This window comes from Nilaparvata lugens, chromosome 7 (assembly GCF_014356525.2).
Source record: "Nilaparvata lugens isolate BPH chromosome 7, ASM1435652v1, whole genome shotgun sequence".
NCBI lineage: Eukaryota > Metazoa > Arthropoda > Insecta > Hemiptera > Delphacidae > Nilaparvata > Nilaparvata lugens.
Genome location: NC_052510.1, coordinates 3,811,678 through 3,831,026, shown reverse-complemented (window position 1 = coordinate 3,831,026; position 19,349 = coordinate 3,811,678). Strand labels below are relative to the sequence as shown.

At 35.4% G+C, this 19,349-nt stretch overlaps 1 protein-coding gene across 1 annotated transcript in view; it reads left to right on the top strand.

Annotated features, from left to right (window-relative positions):
* The window catches only part of LOC111058879 (golgin-84-like), an 83,313-nt gene extending 67,468 nt beyond the window's left edge, over positions 1 to 15,845 (top strand). The window contains exons 7-12 of the mRNA XM_039433452.1: positions 2,073 to 2,306; positions 3,771 to 3,963; positions 7,446 to 7,688; positions 9,988 to 10,063; positions 12,296 to 12,456; positions 15,661 to 15,845. Coding sequence (XP_039289386.1) covers positions 2,073 to 2,306; positions 3,771 to 3,963; positions 7,446 to 7,688; positions 9,988 to 10,063; positions 12,296 to 12,456; positions 15,661 to 15,732 — 979 coding nt within the window. The 3' untranslated portion in view covers positions 15,733 to 15,845. The remainder of the gene's footprint in view (positions 1 to 2,072; positions 2,307 to 3,770; positions 3,964 to 7,445; positions 7,689 to 9,987; positions 10,064 to 12,295; positions 12,457 to 15,660) is intronic.
* The last annotated feature ends 3,504 nt before the right edge of the window (positions 15,846 to 19,349 follow it).

The following is a 19,349-nucleotide window of genomic DNA, read 5'->3' as shown; positions in this document are numbered from 1 at the left end:
GAATACAAATATGAAAAGTTATTTGATCAGCTGTTTAGCATACTTGAAATTTGGACGATATGAATGTCAACAATGCTTGCTCGACTGTGGAAGTTTACGCACAAACGAAAATGTACCTTTATGTCAGCGCCACACTCTCGCCAAGTCTCTGGCCACTCGAATATCAACCTACTAAAACCCTTTTATCTGATCAAACTTTGAGTTTGGTACACAATAAAAACTCAAGCTAAAACAATTAAAAAGTAACTTAATAACAATATTTGTAACTCAATTATTTGTAACTACCTTTAACAGGGAAAAAACAGAGCAGACGAAATAATAGCAAATAGCACGCAATTGTTGGGAAGAGTGTGGATGGGATATATTTTGGTTGCTCGGCTGACCACTCGCCTTCGCTCTTTAGAAAAGTCAAATTCTCTGGATTAGAGAGTAGACGTTTCATCAGTTGTATGAAAGTGCACTTCAATAGTGTGAATTATCTGATTTTTTTGTAGATCGATTATTTATCGGATTACTAAAATTAGCTCTAAAACTAAATATTATAAATATTATTTCAATGGTTGCTACTACAAAGCTAACCTGTAACCCTATAGTGAGGTCCACGTTATAATGGCAGTGGAGGAAGATAGGAGAACAACGTTGCCGATCCTACGTCTTGTCAATGCCTTCTATAGACGGTAGCTGATACTGGTTTATTGATGTAATATCAACTGTTCATTTTTGTTTAAAATAATCAGTTATATAAGTAAGAAATTATATTTTTAAATGATCTGATAGGTAATGAATTTTATCATAATCAAGATTGAATATTTTGTTAATTAATTATATCTCCACATTGTTAAAAAACGATCTGGCAACAGAGCAAAGCAAGAAAGAGATAGCACTATTCACTTTGTTGAATGATAGACAATGATAGCAATAGAAATTGCTTATCAAACCATGCCATTATAACGTGGACCTCACTATAGTCAGGAAAATCAGCTCTTGATAAAATTTGGTGTTTCATTCCTTGTCTGTCATTGGACAAAGCAGATAGCTCTATCCTTCTTTAACTCCTCAACACTGCCAAATAATGTGTAGGCTATGATGAAATAGCCTATAATATACTATGTGATTAACATTAACGTTGCTATCCTTGTCTGTATATCAGCGTTGCCGACTCTCTGCCTTGCCACTGCCTTCTAGAGAGGATAGCTGATACCGTTATATGAAGTATTTTAGTAGTATACCATCTACTCTCTTGTCAGCAATTGCGTGGTGTTTGCTGTTATGTCGTCTGCCCTTTTTTTTCTCTGTTAAAATATATTTTCTTGAAGAGTACTAAATATAATTGATAATTTTTAACAAGAATGAACACTACTTTATATTACTCCAGATATACTGGTATCAGCTATACTCTATGGAAGGCAGTGGCAAAACAGAGAATCGGCAATGCTGTTTTTCTTTCTTTCTCCACTGCCATTATAGCGTGGACCTCACTTTATCATAGAAGCACACCCCAACCAGATACTGTCAGCGTCCCATGCACTATACCTCCATATTTGATAATATATATTTTATAATATTCTGCATATTATTTGATTTTATTTTAAATGTCTAAATGTATCGGTTACACCTGCTATAGTGAGGTCCACGTTATAATGGCAGTACTTGATTAGCAATGGTATTGCTATCCTTGTCTTTCATTCAGCAAAGCGGATAGTGCTATCTCTTCTCACTTTGCTCCTGTTGCCAGATCGTCTTTTAACAATGTAGAAATTAGTTAACATCATATTTTATCCTAATTTTATAAATTCATTATGAAATTATTTTAAAATAAAATTTCTTGTTTAATAAAATATAATTGATTTTTTCAAACAAGAATGAAAAGTTAATATTACATCAATAAACCTGTATCAGCTACCATCTATAGAAAGCATTGACAATACAGAGGATCGACAACATTGTTCTGCTATCTTTCTTCACTTCATTATAACGTGGACCTTACTATAGTTCATAAAATGGAGAACTTCTGGAGAATGTTTCTTTTTGAAGAGTGGATTTTTCAACATTTTTTTTTTCATTCTTTTCAGATTGCAGCTAGTTGAAGAAGAAAAGTTGTGCGCGGTGGAGGCGCGTGAGGCAGCCCAGACGGAGCTGACGTGTGTGACGCAACGTGTGGCCGAACTGTGCGCCGAATACGACGCGTATCGCACGCGCGCACAGCGCACACTCGCCAACAAGGAACAGCTGATCGCCGAACTGCGCAAATCGCCAACTGATTCGTCGGCCGACTCGCTGCTCGAAATTGAGTTGCAGCAGATTAGGTTGGTAGCACCACAGAGCAAAAATAGCATAAGTAGATATCTCACGGGGTAGCCGTCTAGGTGTCACCCCGACTACTTGACACCTGGTCATTTTGGCCATAGGCGACTACTTGTACCCTCGTAAAAATATACCATTGCCGTCAAGTTACACCCCCGCAACTTACAACCCCAGGCACAACTTACACCCCCGCGGCATAGGGAGGAGGAGTCCATCAATTTTTATTAATGGTTATAATGTAGAATTGAATTTTAAGCACTTTTGGTTCAGTAACATTTCCCCGTCAAACGCACGGTCCGGGAGATAGGCCTATTCGCCGTCTTTGCTATTTTTAGGACAAATTTTTTCGAGTTGGTTGAAAACAGAAAAAAGAATAAGCTCTTTGATGACTGAACCAGATGTAGAACACAATTCTAAACACATTTTGTTTAGTTATATCTTCCCGTCAGATGAACCGTTTACGAGTAAATTGAGCCTAACGCTAGGACAGTCAAATTTTCATCCATCAATGATAATATGGTAGATGAAGCTATCAGTCTGGTTATCAACTGAGGTATTACATGAAGTCTGGTAATTAGTATGAGGATAAATAATTATTTATATGCACTTGCGCTCAGATTGCAATCAGACCATAAGAAGGCCAATGAGAATCTCCAAGTTGTGTCTGTGTCTTCTAAACTCACAGACACTGTTCAAACAAATTTTATAAGTATGATTATTAAGAAGAGTAGCGTGTTGCCATATCTATCACTGCAAATATCGAAGGAAAGAAATTATTTCTCGAATTCCTGGGCATATTATAGTAAATAAGTGGCAATGAGAGTATATGAGATAGAAATTGAGGCAATAAAAATGAGACAAGAAATTTTTTTTTTAAATATTCAAGATAATTTATTGACGACCCTTTCAACATCCAGTATGTTTCTATACTTATTATTGATTGAACCATGGTTGAAAAGGCTCACTCACAAAGACATGATGTTGAAAATACAAAATTAGGAATCTTAATGCCTTTTCATATAAAACTAAATAGTTAGGCTTCATTTTCCAACTTTCAAATTAAGAGCCAGCCGGAATGGTGATGTCTTGTGGAGTGGAATCGAGGTAATAGGTTGTCGTGACCGTAGACGACTACCTGTACCCTTGTAAAAATATACCATTGCCGTCAAGTTGTCACCCCGACTACTTGTCACCTACTGGGTCGGAGGTGCCAACTAGTCATGACCGTAAACGACAACTTGACACCTAGCATCAGGGTCCCCCCCCCACGACTAGTTGTCACCTCCTTAGAAAGGAGACAGGGATGGCTCACGACAACTTGTCCCCTAAAAACCGGTTTTAAAAGGGGACAAGTAGTCGGGGAGGCACCTAGTCGCGTTCCCTCCCATGGTAGAGGGAATTTTTTATGTTCTTAATAATTATCTCGTAAATTTTTGTTAGTAAGACTGATGTGTTGTGTTATGCAGAGAAGAACGCGCCGCCCTTGCCGAAGAGAACCAGCAGCTGGCGGGGCGGCTGGAGGCGGCTCGAGGGGCGGTGACGGCGGTGGAAGCCCGGCTGGAGGCGGCAGCCGAGGGGCAGCAGCGGCTGCGGGAGGCGGCACTTGAGGAGACGCGGAAGCGGCAAGCGGCTGAGGATGATTGTCGCGCACAGGCCGAGGTAAACGAAACACTAAGAACCGGTATTTTGAGTTTTAGTGCCGGTTGCACAAAAGCTGGTTAAATTTTAATCGTGATTAATTTCATGATAACCAATCAGAGAAGCCTATTTTCCGAAATAGCCGGTTCTGATTTCTAGCCTTTTTCTGAAGATTTTTAGCCTTCTTCTGATTGGAAGGCTTTTTTGAAAAATATGCTTCTCTGATTGGTTCTCGTGGAATTAATCACGGTTAAAATTTAAACGACTGCTGTGCAACCGGGCCCTAGACTTTAACCGACATTAAGGTTGTGCATTCAATTTTTTTTCTTTTTCTAATCTATTGGACACGTTCTTAGGACATAATTTATGCAATTGAAATATTTTTATCAGCTTCTGTTAGCTAACAATAGGGCTTCAAAAGTCACTTTTTTGAGGCAGATGGTACACATACCCTACAAAAACTACTGGTCAGAAAAAATTGAGTAAAATAAGCAATTCACTTTTAATCAGCTGATGCCAAGCTTTTTATAACTATATCTTACCGTTTCTGTAAAAATACAGATATAGTCAGCTGATTAAAAGTGAATTGCTCATGTTCGCGGCGCGTATATATGTACGCACCTTTAGGTTAACCCAACCTAAACCAATTAATGTTTTATCCATAATTGAATTGGATAATTGCCTTCATTAAGGGTGGAGTTAGGACTTTATCTTCGAATACATGGATAGATAAAGTTTTTGTAATTCTTTGTCATTTTGTTTTGTTTTGTTTTGTGTGTTTTAATAAATTGATTGATTGAATTCAACACAGCATACTGTTATACAAGCCTCATTTAATTATTAGATTAACCTATTCTAACATAACTCATGTTTCAATTCAATTCAAATCTCTCTTTATTGTCATGAGCATTTTACACAAATACATGGACATCGTCAGGTACATAAGAGCAAATATCTCACAAAACAATCACTGTCATATGGATATTAGATAATTATTACATAACTATGGAAATTATTACATAATTATGGATATTAGACCTAGATAATTATTACAGTCATATATAGATACAGTCAAATAAAAAAAAATCAAAATCATTTATTTGCCAATATTATAAAGATAACAATAATGAATAAAACAAATACTTCATACTTATACAGAATAAAAATAAAATTTTAACTTAAAATTTAATTGGCGTTGCCAGCAAAACCTAAGTTTGTGTGCTAGCAACGAGTACCAAAAGATTTCATTTAATTTAACATAAACATAAAAGATGATTAAACATTTTATTTGAATGGTAGTAATAATAAATAAGTCAAATAATAATAATTGTAGTAATATAATATCTGAAAAAAATATAACTTAGTGAAAATAATATATAAAAAAAAAATTAATAAAGTAGATTCTAACTGTACATGAGGCGAAAAAAATTGTTACTTCTGATCCATCTCTCTATATTTTTAATGGCTGATTTATTAAATCTATCTGAGATTAATTGGTCTGGCAAAATATTCATCAATCTATTACTCATGTATATAAACTGCCTGCGGCATACTGTTAAATTTGCTCTAGGAATGCGGTAATGAGATGATGAACGGAAATTATACGACGGAGTGTTAGTTTCAAAGAGATTTTTATACTTATGAACGGCTAGAATTAAGTTTTTCACGTAAAGTTGTCTCACTGTTAAAACTGGGAACTCTGCAAAAAGGCTATGGCTGGGATATCGTCTTGGTCTTCCAAGTGCAGCTTTTAAAATGTATCTTTGAATTACGGAGATTTTATTAAAATGGATGTCCAATGCTCCACCCCATACCCTAATACCATATTGCAATATGGACTGGGCATATGCTGAATAAGCCATCTTTATTATAGTTGGGTCATTGAGCTCATTCAATCTATGGAATTTGTGAATTATGTGTTTTATTTTCTTACACATGTTATTTATATGTGCATTCCATTTAAGATGAGAGTCTACAAAGACTCCTAGATATTTAGTTTCTTTCACGTTTTTTAATGAGTGACAATCACAATCTCCATCACCAGTCCGCAATCTTTCCCGTTCAAGACAGATTGAAGAGTGTATTCTGATACCAGTATTCAGAATATCTCTGGGGAGAGAGCTCACTGTTGGTGAGAATACCATTATACACTCTTATTGGCATTCAGTGTAAGAATGTGTTGGTTAAGCCATGATTTAACACGTGTGAGACCAGACTCTGCCAAGCGCTTAGACCAATCGCTAAAGACCAATGCCGTGTCATCAGCAAAAGAGATCGAATGACAACCAGCTTTATCAAGTCTCAATAGGTCAATAAATTGTATTAGCCTACAGTTATCCTATTATATTAAGCGAGCAATTTCTGTATGTCTGTTTATATATATATTTTTTTATAATATCTGGTTATTTATGTTCAACGGATCTCGAAAACTGCTCTAACGATTTTCACGAAATTTGGAACATAGTAGGTTTATGATATAAAAATTCGATTGCACTAGGTCTCATCCCTGGGAAAACTCGCTGAACGACATTAAAAGGATAATTAATCCTTGGCTGAAACAGCTGTGGATAGTAAAAAGTGAGTGAGCGAGTGAGTATGTGAAAAATCAAAATATAGCATCCCCGAAATTCATAAGATGGCATATAGCCAGCTGTGAAATATAAATACGATCAATTTAGAGAATTGTGTTCTGTTTATCAATAAAAGATCGGGGCACCGAGCTTATACTATAGATTAGGCCTATATTTCTTGTTAATAACGGGGCACCGAGCTTCGCTCGTTACTTTTATTTATTGATAAACACAGAACACAATTCTCTAAAATGATCGTGTTTATATTTTACAGCTGGCTATACGTCAGCTTATGAATTTCGGGGATGTAATATTTTGATTTTCCACAGAATCACTCGCTCACTTCTTACTATCAACAGACGACAAAAGTCTCAGCTGTTTCAGCCAAGGATGAATTATCCTCTTAAAGTCGTTCAGCGAGTTTTCCCAAGGATGAGACCTAGTGCAATCGAATTTTTATATCATAAACCTACTATGTTCCAAATTTCGTGAAAATCGTTGGAGCCATTTTCGAGATCCGTTGAACATAAATAATCAGATATAAAAATATAAACAGAAATCGTTCGCTTAATATAATAGGATAGTTTATTCATGTACAGTGCTATTTTGTTTTGTACCACTATGAGTCTTGTTAGACTTAGTGGAAATTGTCATATTGTATAAATAAATAATTAGATACAGTCAATTAAATTGTAAAAACAGTCATTCATAGATTACTAGATATCAGATTACACATAACACAAAAGTTTAGTCAATACTACAATTCAACAAAATACAACATAGATACAAAAGAGGACATTTCACACATTCATGCACTCATCAACAGAATAAAAGCTCTTATCCAGCAGATATTTCTTAACCTCAAATTGGATTTTTTCTGTGTATTTTCACCTTTTTTCTAGTTTTACCTTCGAATATCGATTATTTTGTCAGGAGCTGCAGTCGATCCGCGAAGAGCTGAACCGCCAACGCGTTCAGCTACAGTCGCGGCTGCGCGAACGCGACGCAGAACTGAGCCGTCTGCGCATGCAGCTTGGCGCATCGACGCCCAGGGCGGACGGCGAGGTGGAGGCGCGACTCAAGGCATTGACTGCCACCCTCGTGCAGAAGCAGACCAGCCTAGAGGTCGTCGGCAGTGAGAGAAATGCGCTCCGGCTGCAGTTGGAGGAAATCGAGGTATATATAGTTTTTTAAGAGGAATAATTCATTTATTACAAATTGATTGATACCTCAATCTTCAAGATTGATCTGATATTAACTGAGACTAGCAGGTAACCCGTGCTAAGCAAGGGTGTAATTAGAAACTTGAAAAACTGAAAACTTGATGTAATGAAATCTTCAATAATTGAGAATAGACCCACTACCATCCACGGTAAATTGAGAATCTAAAATTTCAAGTTGATCAGTCCAGTAGTTCAGACATGATGATGCGTCATGCGTGGATTTCCTATCCTGTACGTCAGTGGTTCTCAAACTTTTCACTTCGAGCCCCCCTGCATAATTCAGCTGTAAAGCTGCGTACATATATACGCGCTTCCAACCCGCACCGAGCACGCTCCGCCCTCGTTCCTCCATCGTACCGCAGTCGCTCCGCCCACGCACCCATCATGAACGTTACGGAAGATGTTAGATCTTCTCGCGTTCCCCGGTCGAACCACTGTTGCTCGCCGGTCGATCATCAATCGCTCTGCTGGAGTGACGTTCGGTTGCGGAGCAGAGCGAAAGTCTGTAAGCACCTTAAGCCGGGCCCCCCTACATATAACAACAAATTCTATACAAACAATTATAATTTATTCAGGTACTTTAGCTTCATACTATAGTACATAGTTGTTACTTTTGTTTTATCATAGCAATCAACAATAAAAAGAGCTCCAGTGTGAAGGATGAGCTTGTTTTTTCGCACAGAGTTTGTTGAAAATAGGTGTCAGCTCTGATTACGCTACTCTAAGTTCCTGGGTCACATCCAGTCTTGATGTAAATTTACTTTCCATGGCAGCTAGAAAAAGAAAACCCAGTTTCACACGAATAAGTTGTCGCAAATGGAGTCAATATTTTCAATGCCTTTTCACTCAAAATTGGGTGTTCCTTCTGCACACCAATCCAGAAGTATGTGAGAGAATATTCTTCAAACTCCATTCTAAGCGCATAGTCACCTTGGAGATCAATGAGGTTTTAATTTTCTATCATGTTGTGCATTATACTCATTGATTGAGAATTTGAATGTGTTTTGAATTCATGCCAAACCATTCAAGTTCTCATAAAACTATTTTTAAGTAGAATTTTAAAAGTAGAAAGATTGCTTATAGTAATTATTTTAGAAGTAAATTTGAATAATTTTCCAACCAAGCTTTGCGCCCCCTGAGCATTCATCGCGCCCCCCTTGGGGGTCGCGCCCCACACTTTGAGAACCACTGCTGTACGTGTATAAGCCAATATTCTCCTTTATTATATTGTAGACTGGCTGGTAAACCGTGCTCCATAAGGGTTCAATTAAAAACTTCACGTTTAGACGTGATGATGCGTCATTCGTATATTTCCAATCCTCTACATGTATAAGCCAACTATTTCCTTTATTATATTATAGATTCATTAAATCAATTGAGAGATAATGTAATTAATTTTATCATCTTCGGCTATGATATTCACATTGCATTGTTTGGAATACTGTTGTAGTTCAATATCTTGTTATGTTTGTAAGTCTGTCCGTTCCGAATGTGGAAATTAGTGAAGAATTGGAAAGTTTGTTTGTTTGTTTGTTTTTAAAGCTTCCCAGAGACTCTAATCAGAGTATAGGTATTGTCAAAAATTTATAATACATACAGTATTACAAAATGAGATAAGGGATGATTTGATAAGGATGGGTTATAGAGGATTTATAATGGATAGAAACGTTTGGAGGAATGTTGTGGAGGAGGCCAAAGCCCACAATGGGCTGTACAGCTATAGAAAAAAAAACAGTATTACAAAAAAAGAAGAAAAAAATCACACAAAGGAACCCTCTCTACACACAAACTCTTCTGTGGTATAGAATACTCCAAGCATCAAAAAACTTTTTAACTCCTTCTCAAAAACAGCGACATCTTCACAATTTTTCAAGTGAGTAGGAAGCTTGCTAATAAATTTAAGGCCCATATATGTAGGTATTTTCAAAAAGAGCTGTTCTGTGATACAGTGAAGCATAGTCTCCTCTATTTCTAGTATTGTATCCACGCGAATCACCATTTCATGCATAATCACCTCATAGATATAAATGGAGGGAACGGTTAGTATGCCTAATTCTTTAAAGTGGTTCCTACAGAACTCTAAAGGCATAATACCTTTGATCACACTTTAAATCGCACATAATCTTTATTTGGACAATTTATTTTATGAAATTGGGATGAAAAGAAGTTTTGGACAGTAGTCTGTTTCTTTGTCCTTGAAGTTGATTGTAAATGATAAATAAATAATGTTTGTTTATTGATTTATTTTGCAGCACAAATACAGAGAGGCAATCAGCATGTTGAATCATGTACAGGGCAGGATGATTAATGTGAATGACACAGATGATGGTAAGTTAATTGAACGAGCGCTAGCGAGTTCCTACTTTTGACTTACTGAAAGCCAAAGTCGTTGTCCGTCTGTGTGTATGTTCTACAATAACTTTAGAAAGAATTGATCAATCAGCTTCAAATATTGAACACGTTTTCTTCTAACCTTATTACAGGTCAAGTTCTTTGGACAACAAAATTCATTCACTCCTTCGTCCTTTTTCAGGATATAACAAATAACATATTGAAAGTGCATAAGAAAAAATTGTTGTGGTGATTTATCATTATTCATCTGGAGTATTCATTGCATGCAATTCACAGTTTTTTCATTCATTCATAATATCAGCTGAGGTTATTTGGAAGCTATCACACAGGCAGACCTTGCATCAACCATGCTGGTTAATTTGCAACATAATTTTTACAACTTTTGCATCATTGAACTGATACGGGTTGAGATATCAATGTGCGGTTTCCGCCATTCATTTTATCTTGGTATTGACATCATGTATCTCATGACCACCTTCTCATTTAAAAAAATAATTTGAATTCATATGAGAGACAAAGATGTTGAAGCGATAGAGTAATTTTTGAAGAGTAAAAAGAGATAGATCCCCCAAAAAAAATTTTGTTTGGCTTTTGTTGGTGGGGAGACCCTTGCGGGAAGGTCCCACCGCCTGAATATATCATTTAAGCCATCAATGGGCCTTACGACTGTCATACTTCAGCCGGGACCGACAGTTTAACGTGCCCATACGATAACACGGGAGTGATCTGGTTAAAAACTTTTGGTAATGAGAGGGATCCCCAATGACAAATTATTCTTGTAGATTGCAAAAAATGATTAAATTTCTAAGGGCCGGTTTCCGAGCTCGGGATTTAGCTAAGTTCTAGACTTTAAACCGGTGGTCGCCAAACAGTCGATCGCGAGCTACCGGTAGCTCGTGGGGCAGTTTTTGGTAGCTCATAGAAATGCTCGTGCAAAAGAATGTCGTACAGTTTGAATATAAACACTTTCTCAGTCTGAAGAAAATCAATGACGAGAAAAATCCTCCACAGCACCGCAGCAATAACAAAGAATACGTTACGATTCTTTCAGATTTGAGAGAACAGTTTGATAAACGATTTCAAGATTTTAAAAGCATAATCAAATATGGTACAATTCATCAACTCTCTTTCGTAGACATCTATGCAGAATATTTTGCATCTTCTGTTGTAAAACACTTTGGTGGAGATCAGGCTTGAGAAATGGAATTTGTAGATTTTCAAAATGATCTATCTCTCAGATCACTTTCTTAAACTGGAAATATTTGCCCTCAAGTCCCCAAAGAAAAAATATCCAAATATTATTCAAGTTGCATTGAGGTTGAAAGCCATGTTCAGCTCTATTTACTTGTGCGAAGGATTTTCAAGTAGGTATGAAATTCATAAAAAATTGATATAGGAACAGACTGACTGATGAACATTTGGACAACTGCTTCAAAATGGTGGCTACAACGTACACTCCAAACATCAAGAAAATACTTGATGACCAAAAAGAGTTCCACTGCTCTCATTGAAATGTACATTTCAACTTCTGTTATACTTTTTGCTATAGGATAAGTAGATTACAACACTAAAAATGTATCTTTAGAGGCAATAAAAGTGTGGAAATTTCATTTTTCATACCGTACTTTCTTCAGTCTAATACTCCTTGGTAGCTCACTAGAACATTTATAAATGCTATTCTAGCTCACAGGCTCTTAAGTTTGGCGACCATTGCTTTAAACAGCTGGAGTCAGAAAATTAGTTTTCCGAAACAGGGCGTAGTCATAGTCCACGTTTATATTAAATTTTGAAAAACTAGAAAATTTAACACAAAATAAAATGAAGATAAAATAGTGTAAATTTTCAGCTATTTTGAGTTATCTAGGAATGTCTCATTTCGTCAAGTGAAAAACGTTTCCAATTATTATAGAAATGAGAAAATAAAGATTATCATAAAAACTGCGACTATGCTCCTCCGTCTCGGAAAGCCAATTTTCTGACTCCAGCTGTTTAAAGTCTAGAACTTAGCTAAATCCCGGGTTCGGAAACCGGCCCTATATGAGACAATACACTAGGGAATGTCTGAGTTGCCTTGAATCATGAATTTTATTATTTAACGAGGTAAATTTAAAAATGAAATATAAAATTGAATGTTCACATCCAAATTCCTAGATTGTAGTGTTTGAATTTATAAATTAAAATCTAAGATGAATTTGACATTTTTCACAGCTAAAGCACAAGTCCCGACATTTCTGATGGAAAGTCCATTTGATACGAGTGTGACAAGGCGAGTGAAGCGAGCCTACTCCTCGTTGGATGCTGTCGGAATCCGCACAAGTATTTTTCTGCGACGGTATCCACTTGCAAGGATTATTGTACTGTTTTATGTGGTGAGTTGGTCAAAATTGCTTTTAAAAACAAATATTTCCAACTTTTTTATTTATTTCTACAAACTTACTTTACTACAAACCAAACTTACTATAGAGAGGTCCACGTTATAATGACAGTGGAGAAAGATTGAATGATTGATTGATTGAGTACTTTATTTATGTAGATTACAATATATACTGGCTTATACACTTATATACAATAGATTACAATACAGCAAAATTATAGATGAATTTACATAATATAGACTAAGAAAATAATTATTGAACTGTATATGATATGAAAAAGCAATTTGTAATATAATAACTATAGATAATAATCATATTGTTATGCATCCACATAAATTGGCGGAGCTTTGGACATATCAATGTCCATTCTTCGGAAAGAATATTAAAAATATCCTCCCCACTAACTCTCTACCAAAAGATAGGAGAACAACGTTGCCGATCCTCTATTTTGTCAATGCCTTCTATAGACGGTAGCTGATACAGGTTCATTGATGTAATATTAACTGTTCATCCTCGTTGAAATTAATCAATTATATTTTATTAAGCAAGACATTATGTTTTTCAATAATTACATAATGAATTTTCATAATTAAGATGGACTATTTTGTTAATTTATTATTAATTCTACATTGTTGAAAGACGTTCTGGCAACAGAGCAAAGTGAGAAAGAGATAACGCTATCCGCTTTGTTGGATGATAGACAAGGATAGCAATACCATTGCTAATCAAGACGTAGTGGAGATGGCAGTGGAGAAAGATAGTACAGAGTTGCAAATTCTCTATCTTGCCACTGCCTTCTATAAAGGCTAGCGGTATACCTGTTGTAATATTGATTGTTTATTCTTGTTTAAAATAATTAATTATATTTCATTTGTCAAGAGAATATATTAATTTTTCAATGATTGGATAATAAATTCTCATGATTGGGGATAAAAGTTCTGTTAGTTATATTTCTAAATTGTTGAAAAACAAATTCTGTTAATTATATTTTTACATTGTTAAAAAACAATCTGGCAACATTACACAGCTAGAAAAGGATAGCTCTATATCTGCTTTGTCAAATGATACATTGAGGTCCACGTTATAATGGCAGTGTTTGATTAGCAATGGTATTGCTATCCTTGTCTATCATTCAACAGACCGGATAGCGCTATCTCTTTCTCGCTTTGCTCTGTTGCCAGATCCTCTTTCAACAATGTAGAATTAACAAAATATTTCATCTTAATTATAAAAATTCATTATTAAATAATTGAAAAATATAATTTCTTGTTCAATAAAATATAATTGATTATTTTAAACGAGAATGAACAGTTAATATGATAGACATAATATATAACAGTCACTGTCATGATAGATCGGGTAGCCGCCAACCTGTCTCCCCGACAACTAGTCTCCTCGCTATTTTGATTAATCTACATATTTATCGCTAATTTATCTACAATAGAAAAAATGAAAATGTTTTATTGGCAGAAATATAAAATTACAACATCTTAAAAAATACATAATAAAAGCAATACAAATTTGTAACATGTTGTAACATGAGTAAATACTATTACAAAATAAAATGCAATGCCAATTGAGTATTTGCATCTCGAGGTACTAAACCTGTTTGAGATGGTGATATAAAATTGATTACAAAACTATAGCGCTAAAATGTAGTTACTGAGGCCGACAGTCGCATATGAAGTGACACATATTACATAACAGTATCGATGATTTATCAATTTTAGCTTCGAAGTATATTGTACAATATTATTATATACAAGTCTACATGAGAATTCTAAAAAAAGTATCTATATTCTCACATTCCATTACAAATCTCTTGACATATCTCAAAAACCTTGATCGTATCTTGCACTGCCTTATCTCCAAGGGCAGCAGGTTGTAGAACTTTGGAGCCAAATAAGAAAAAATTTCATGAAGTGACTTTTATTTGGCTTAGGTATACAAGCTTCGTATTTATTTCTCAAATTATTGTTTTTCAAATTAAAATACTCATTGCCATTAATGCTTCTATCAAAGAAGTTCCTGAGCACTTTGTAGACTTATAAATTTTTCAATGGAAGTATAGCTAATTTTGTAAAGAGAGGTGGTGTGTGTTCCAACTTTGCCTTGAAGGAGATAATGCGAATGAAATATTTCTGTAAAACAACTATCGGCCTCAGGGTTACAGTGTATGCTCCTCCCCACAACGCCAGGCCATATTCGAGTTTAGAATTTATCAAAACATAGTATACAGACTTTAATAGAATGGAGTTACACACTGATCTTAAGAGATAGAATACTCTTATGTATTTCATGAGTTTCTGTTTCAAATAGTTCAGATGTTTTTTTCCATGTGACTTAGTCTTCAACTTATTAAAGGGTTCCCATACAATATGACTCACTCTGTATATCTTTTCCTACAGTTACGTTGAAAAGTGGCCATTGCTGCACTGATTACAGAACGCAAAGAATCACTTTTCCGCTCTAGTGCGGGAAAAATTTTTCTGCACTCCAGATTTGCAACATGGCAACGCAAAATACTTAGTAGGTTATATGGAGCAACAGTGCAGCAAAATCAAAATGAAGTTGGTAACAGTGACTGCTGTGGCTGCTATAGTGAGCAGAGGTGCAACCAAGCACAACGCGCTAATTATTATTCATTATATATTATAACCAAGGACAACGAGGACTTTAGGATTTTAGGATTAAGGTTTTTATCAATAATAAAATTACACAGAAAAACATTTGATGCATTTCAGGCAATTTTACCCATAATTACCCACTTTTCATATTCAATGGTAACTGTAGGAAAAACTAAATGTGAAATACGTGCGCAAAGTTCCTCTGCTGCACTCAAGAAACCATTCCGCCCTCGCCTACGGCTCGGGCGTAAACGTTTCTTTTGGTGCAGCAAACTGTCACTTTGCGCACTAGTTGCACAAATAACTATTGTAAATCTGTTTGATGTAATATTATTACATCAATACACCTGTGTCAGCTACCGTCTATAGAAGGCATTGTCAAGACAGAGGATCGGCAACGTTGTTGTGCTATTCCTCACTGCCATTATAATGTAGGCCTCACTATAGACAAGGGTAGCAACACCAATGTAAATAAAATTCTGCCATTATAACGTGGACTTCATTATATCGATCAATGTTTATGTTTTGAGAAAAAATTTCAGATTTGTAATTCTTATTTATTTGTTCACAGATTGTACTACATTTATGGGTATTCTTAGTGCTATTCTCGTATACTCCTGACAATAATACAACTGGAATGTAAAATATCATCAATAGGCCTAAAGCTGCTTCAATTATAAGGGTTTGACCCAATCTCAAAGACACTGGAAATTATTTAATTAATATTATATTTAATAGAAACCGAAGTAAGTATAATGTGTCTTCTTAATTTGATCCTTTTCCTCAGTTATATGGAAATGTTTTGCTTAGAGCTGAGATATGATATTTAAATTTCGGAAGGTATTTATAATTGAGAGAGTTCATAAGGTATCTATATATATAAAAGCGAAATGGCACTCACTCACTGACTGACTCACTCACTCGCAGAACTAAAAATCTACCGGACCATAAACGTTCAAACCTGGTAGGTATGTTCAGTTGGCCCTTTAGAGGCGCACTAAGAACGGATTTGGAAAAGTTTCCAAAGATACGCCCAAAATCTGCGTTTCTCCAGGGTTTTTTAGCGTTTTCTCAGCTTTATCGAGAACAAGTGAACAGAAATTGTTCAAATTTAGTACAGAAGCGAAGCTAGTGTGTAATAATGTTGAGTTAGAAGGAATTTGAAATAACGCCAAAGATACGCCCGAAATCTGCGTTTTCCAGCGGTTTTTTGCGTTTTCTCAGATTTATCGAGAACAAATGAACAGAAAATGTTCAAATTTAGTACAGAAGCTCAGCTAGGGTTTAATAATGTTGTGTTAGAAGGAATTCGCATTAAAGTCAAAGATACGCCCAAAATTAGCGTTTTTTTTTGCTTTTTCTCAGATTTATCGAGAACAAATGAACAGAAATTGTTCAAATTTAGTACAGAAGCGAAGCTAGTGTGTAATAATGTTGAGTTAGAAGGAATTTGAAATAACGCCAAAGATGCGCCCAAAATCTGCGTTTTTCCAACGTTTTCCTCAGCTTTTCTGCGTTTTCTCAGTACTTCGACTTTCTGATGGAATGAAGCATGCTGAAATGAAAAATTCAGGCGAGCGAAGCGAGCCCGCTGATCTCATTTTTGGACGATCCAGTCAGGGGTCCACCTAGCTAGACGGATATGGCGAGCGAAGCGAGCCTGACGGCTAGTCTATGATATGATATAAGGTATAGGAAGGAATGGGCTTTCACCTGTAGGGATAGGAAATTCACGATTGACGCATCATCACGTCTGAACTACTATAGTGAGGTCCACGTTATAATGGCAGTGGAGAAAGATAGGAGAAAAACGTTGCCGATCCTCTGTCCTGTCAATGCCTTCTATAGACGGTAGCTGATACAGTTTTATTGATGTAATATTAACGGTTCATTCTCGTTTGAAATAACCAATTATATTTTATTAAGCAAGAAATTATATTTTTCATAATAAATTTTCATAATTAAGATGGAATATTTTGTTAATCATTAATTCTACATTGTTAAAAGACGATCTGGCAGCAGAGCAAAGCGAGAAAGAGATAGCGCTATCCGCTTTGTTGAATAATAGACAAGGATAGTAATACCATTTCTAATCAAACACTGCCTTTATAAAGTAGACCTCACTATAGACTGTTCAACTTGAAATTTTGCTTGCATATAGATTCTTAATTTACCGAGGATGGTTATAGGCCTATTTTAAATCCTCCACGATTTCAGTAGGTCAGGTTTCCAGTTTATCTAGTTTTTAATTAGACCCTTACGGAGCACGGGTGACCTGCTAGTAGGCTATATAATAATTCAGATCATTTCAAATTTGAAATTAATCTAGTAAGTCACTTTGCGAACTTGTGAGATAAATTGATTCCGGTCTCACAAGACATCAAATTATCAAACGATAACTCAATTATAAGTGAATAACCTTAGTGATGTCCACATTATAAAGGCGGTGGAGAAAGATGGGAAAACAACGTTGCCGATTCTCTGTCTTGTCAATTCCTTCTATAGACGGTAGCTGATACCGGTATATCTGATGTAGGCCTAATACCTATCAACTGTTCATTCTTGTTTAAAATAATCAATTATTACATTTGCATTTATTACATTCCTTAATCACAACATCAAATTAATGATTGGGAGAGAATCAACAGGATAAACCCAAAACTGTTCCTCTCCCCAATTTTGATAAAAATAGTCCAAATGAGGATATATTATATTTTATTTGTCAAGATAATATACACCGTGATTCAAAAAGAATACCACAACTTTGAAAATCTGTATTTTTTCAAGGAAACATAATAGAAACTTGGGTTTAAATCAAAATTAAGAGTATTAAAATAATTTTCTCTCCACTAGAAAACAAGTTGATGTTCAATGTGACCCCCTCCTCCAGACACTCGAGTGATATCTTTCGAGCCAAGCAGCTCGAGACAGAGCACTTCATCACTGGCCTCCAAGAAGCCCTGAGCTTACCCCCTGCGATTTTTTTCTATGGGGGTACGTTAAAGATAAGGTGTATCGACCGCCTCTACCAGCTAACATTGAGGAGCTCAAACAAGAAATAACAGCAGCTATACAAACTGTTACGCCCGATATGCTACTGAGGGTGTGCAACGAGTTCGAGTATCGTATTTATATCACTCGACTGTCTGGAGGGGGTCACATTGAACAATTGTCAACTTGTTTTCTAGTGGGGAAAAACTTATTTTAATACTCTTCATTTTGATTAATAACCCAAGTTTCTATTATGTTTCCTTGATTGAATACAGATTTTTTAAGTTGTGGTATTCTTTTTGAATCACGCTGTATTTTCCAATTATTAAATTATCAATAGAAAATAGAGTTTGAATATTTTGTTAATTATATTTCTACATTGTTGAAAACGATCTGGCAACGTGGCGGGAATAGAAAATGGTAGCGCTATCCACTTTGTCGAATGATAGTGTAATATTACATTTTTCTTCTCACATTTGAATCGAATCTTCAATTCGAGATCTATGGAACTTTATAGTAAATGTCAGAGTTATCAATAGACGGATAAACTTTTTGATGGAGAATTTATTATCGTAAATGTTTGTTGCATTGTTCCATAATGTCACCGAGGCAGGGTTAACAAATAACAGAATAAATCGTTTATTTAAATAGAATATATGTATAAAAATTTAAAATAACATTTTTAAAATAAAGTTTTATTGAGAACAGATGTAGAATGTGAATTCTAAACTTGTAAATTATAATTTTTTGTGACGTGTCTGTAATGTTGGAGGCGTTGTCTTTCGTGACTGGCAATTTGTGTTTTTTCCTGTTCGACCTTCTTCTGAAAAATGGCTTGCTACAAGTACTGTTGTCGTAGAGTTTTGCTCTAAATCATTTTCGTTTATTAATGTTGTAGATTGAGTTTTATATAAAATTTTATGCTGTTTTGGTCAGATTTAGTTGTTAATGTAGTAAAGCCAATAGCCACTGTGTTTCAACTGTAAACTAGATAAGTATTTTTAGTTCGTAATAACTCTGAAATCATTAGGCTTGTAAGTTATTGTTCTTTGTATATTTCTGTGTTTTGCCAAAATTTTCATCTGAAGATTATAAGTTAATTTGCTCTGAAAACTGGATTTCTCATTCATAGGCAATAGATCCATTCACAGTTTATCAAGAATCTATTTTATTGGAGCCGACAACTTTCCTTAGGTGATAGGTGTTAAATGCTATTCCAACCGTTTAAGGAAAAATTGGTAGCACGGCAAATGTTACCCCTGTGGTGGG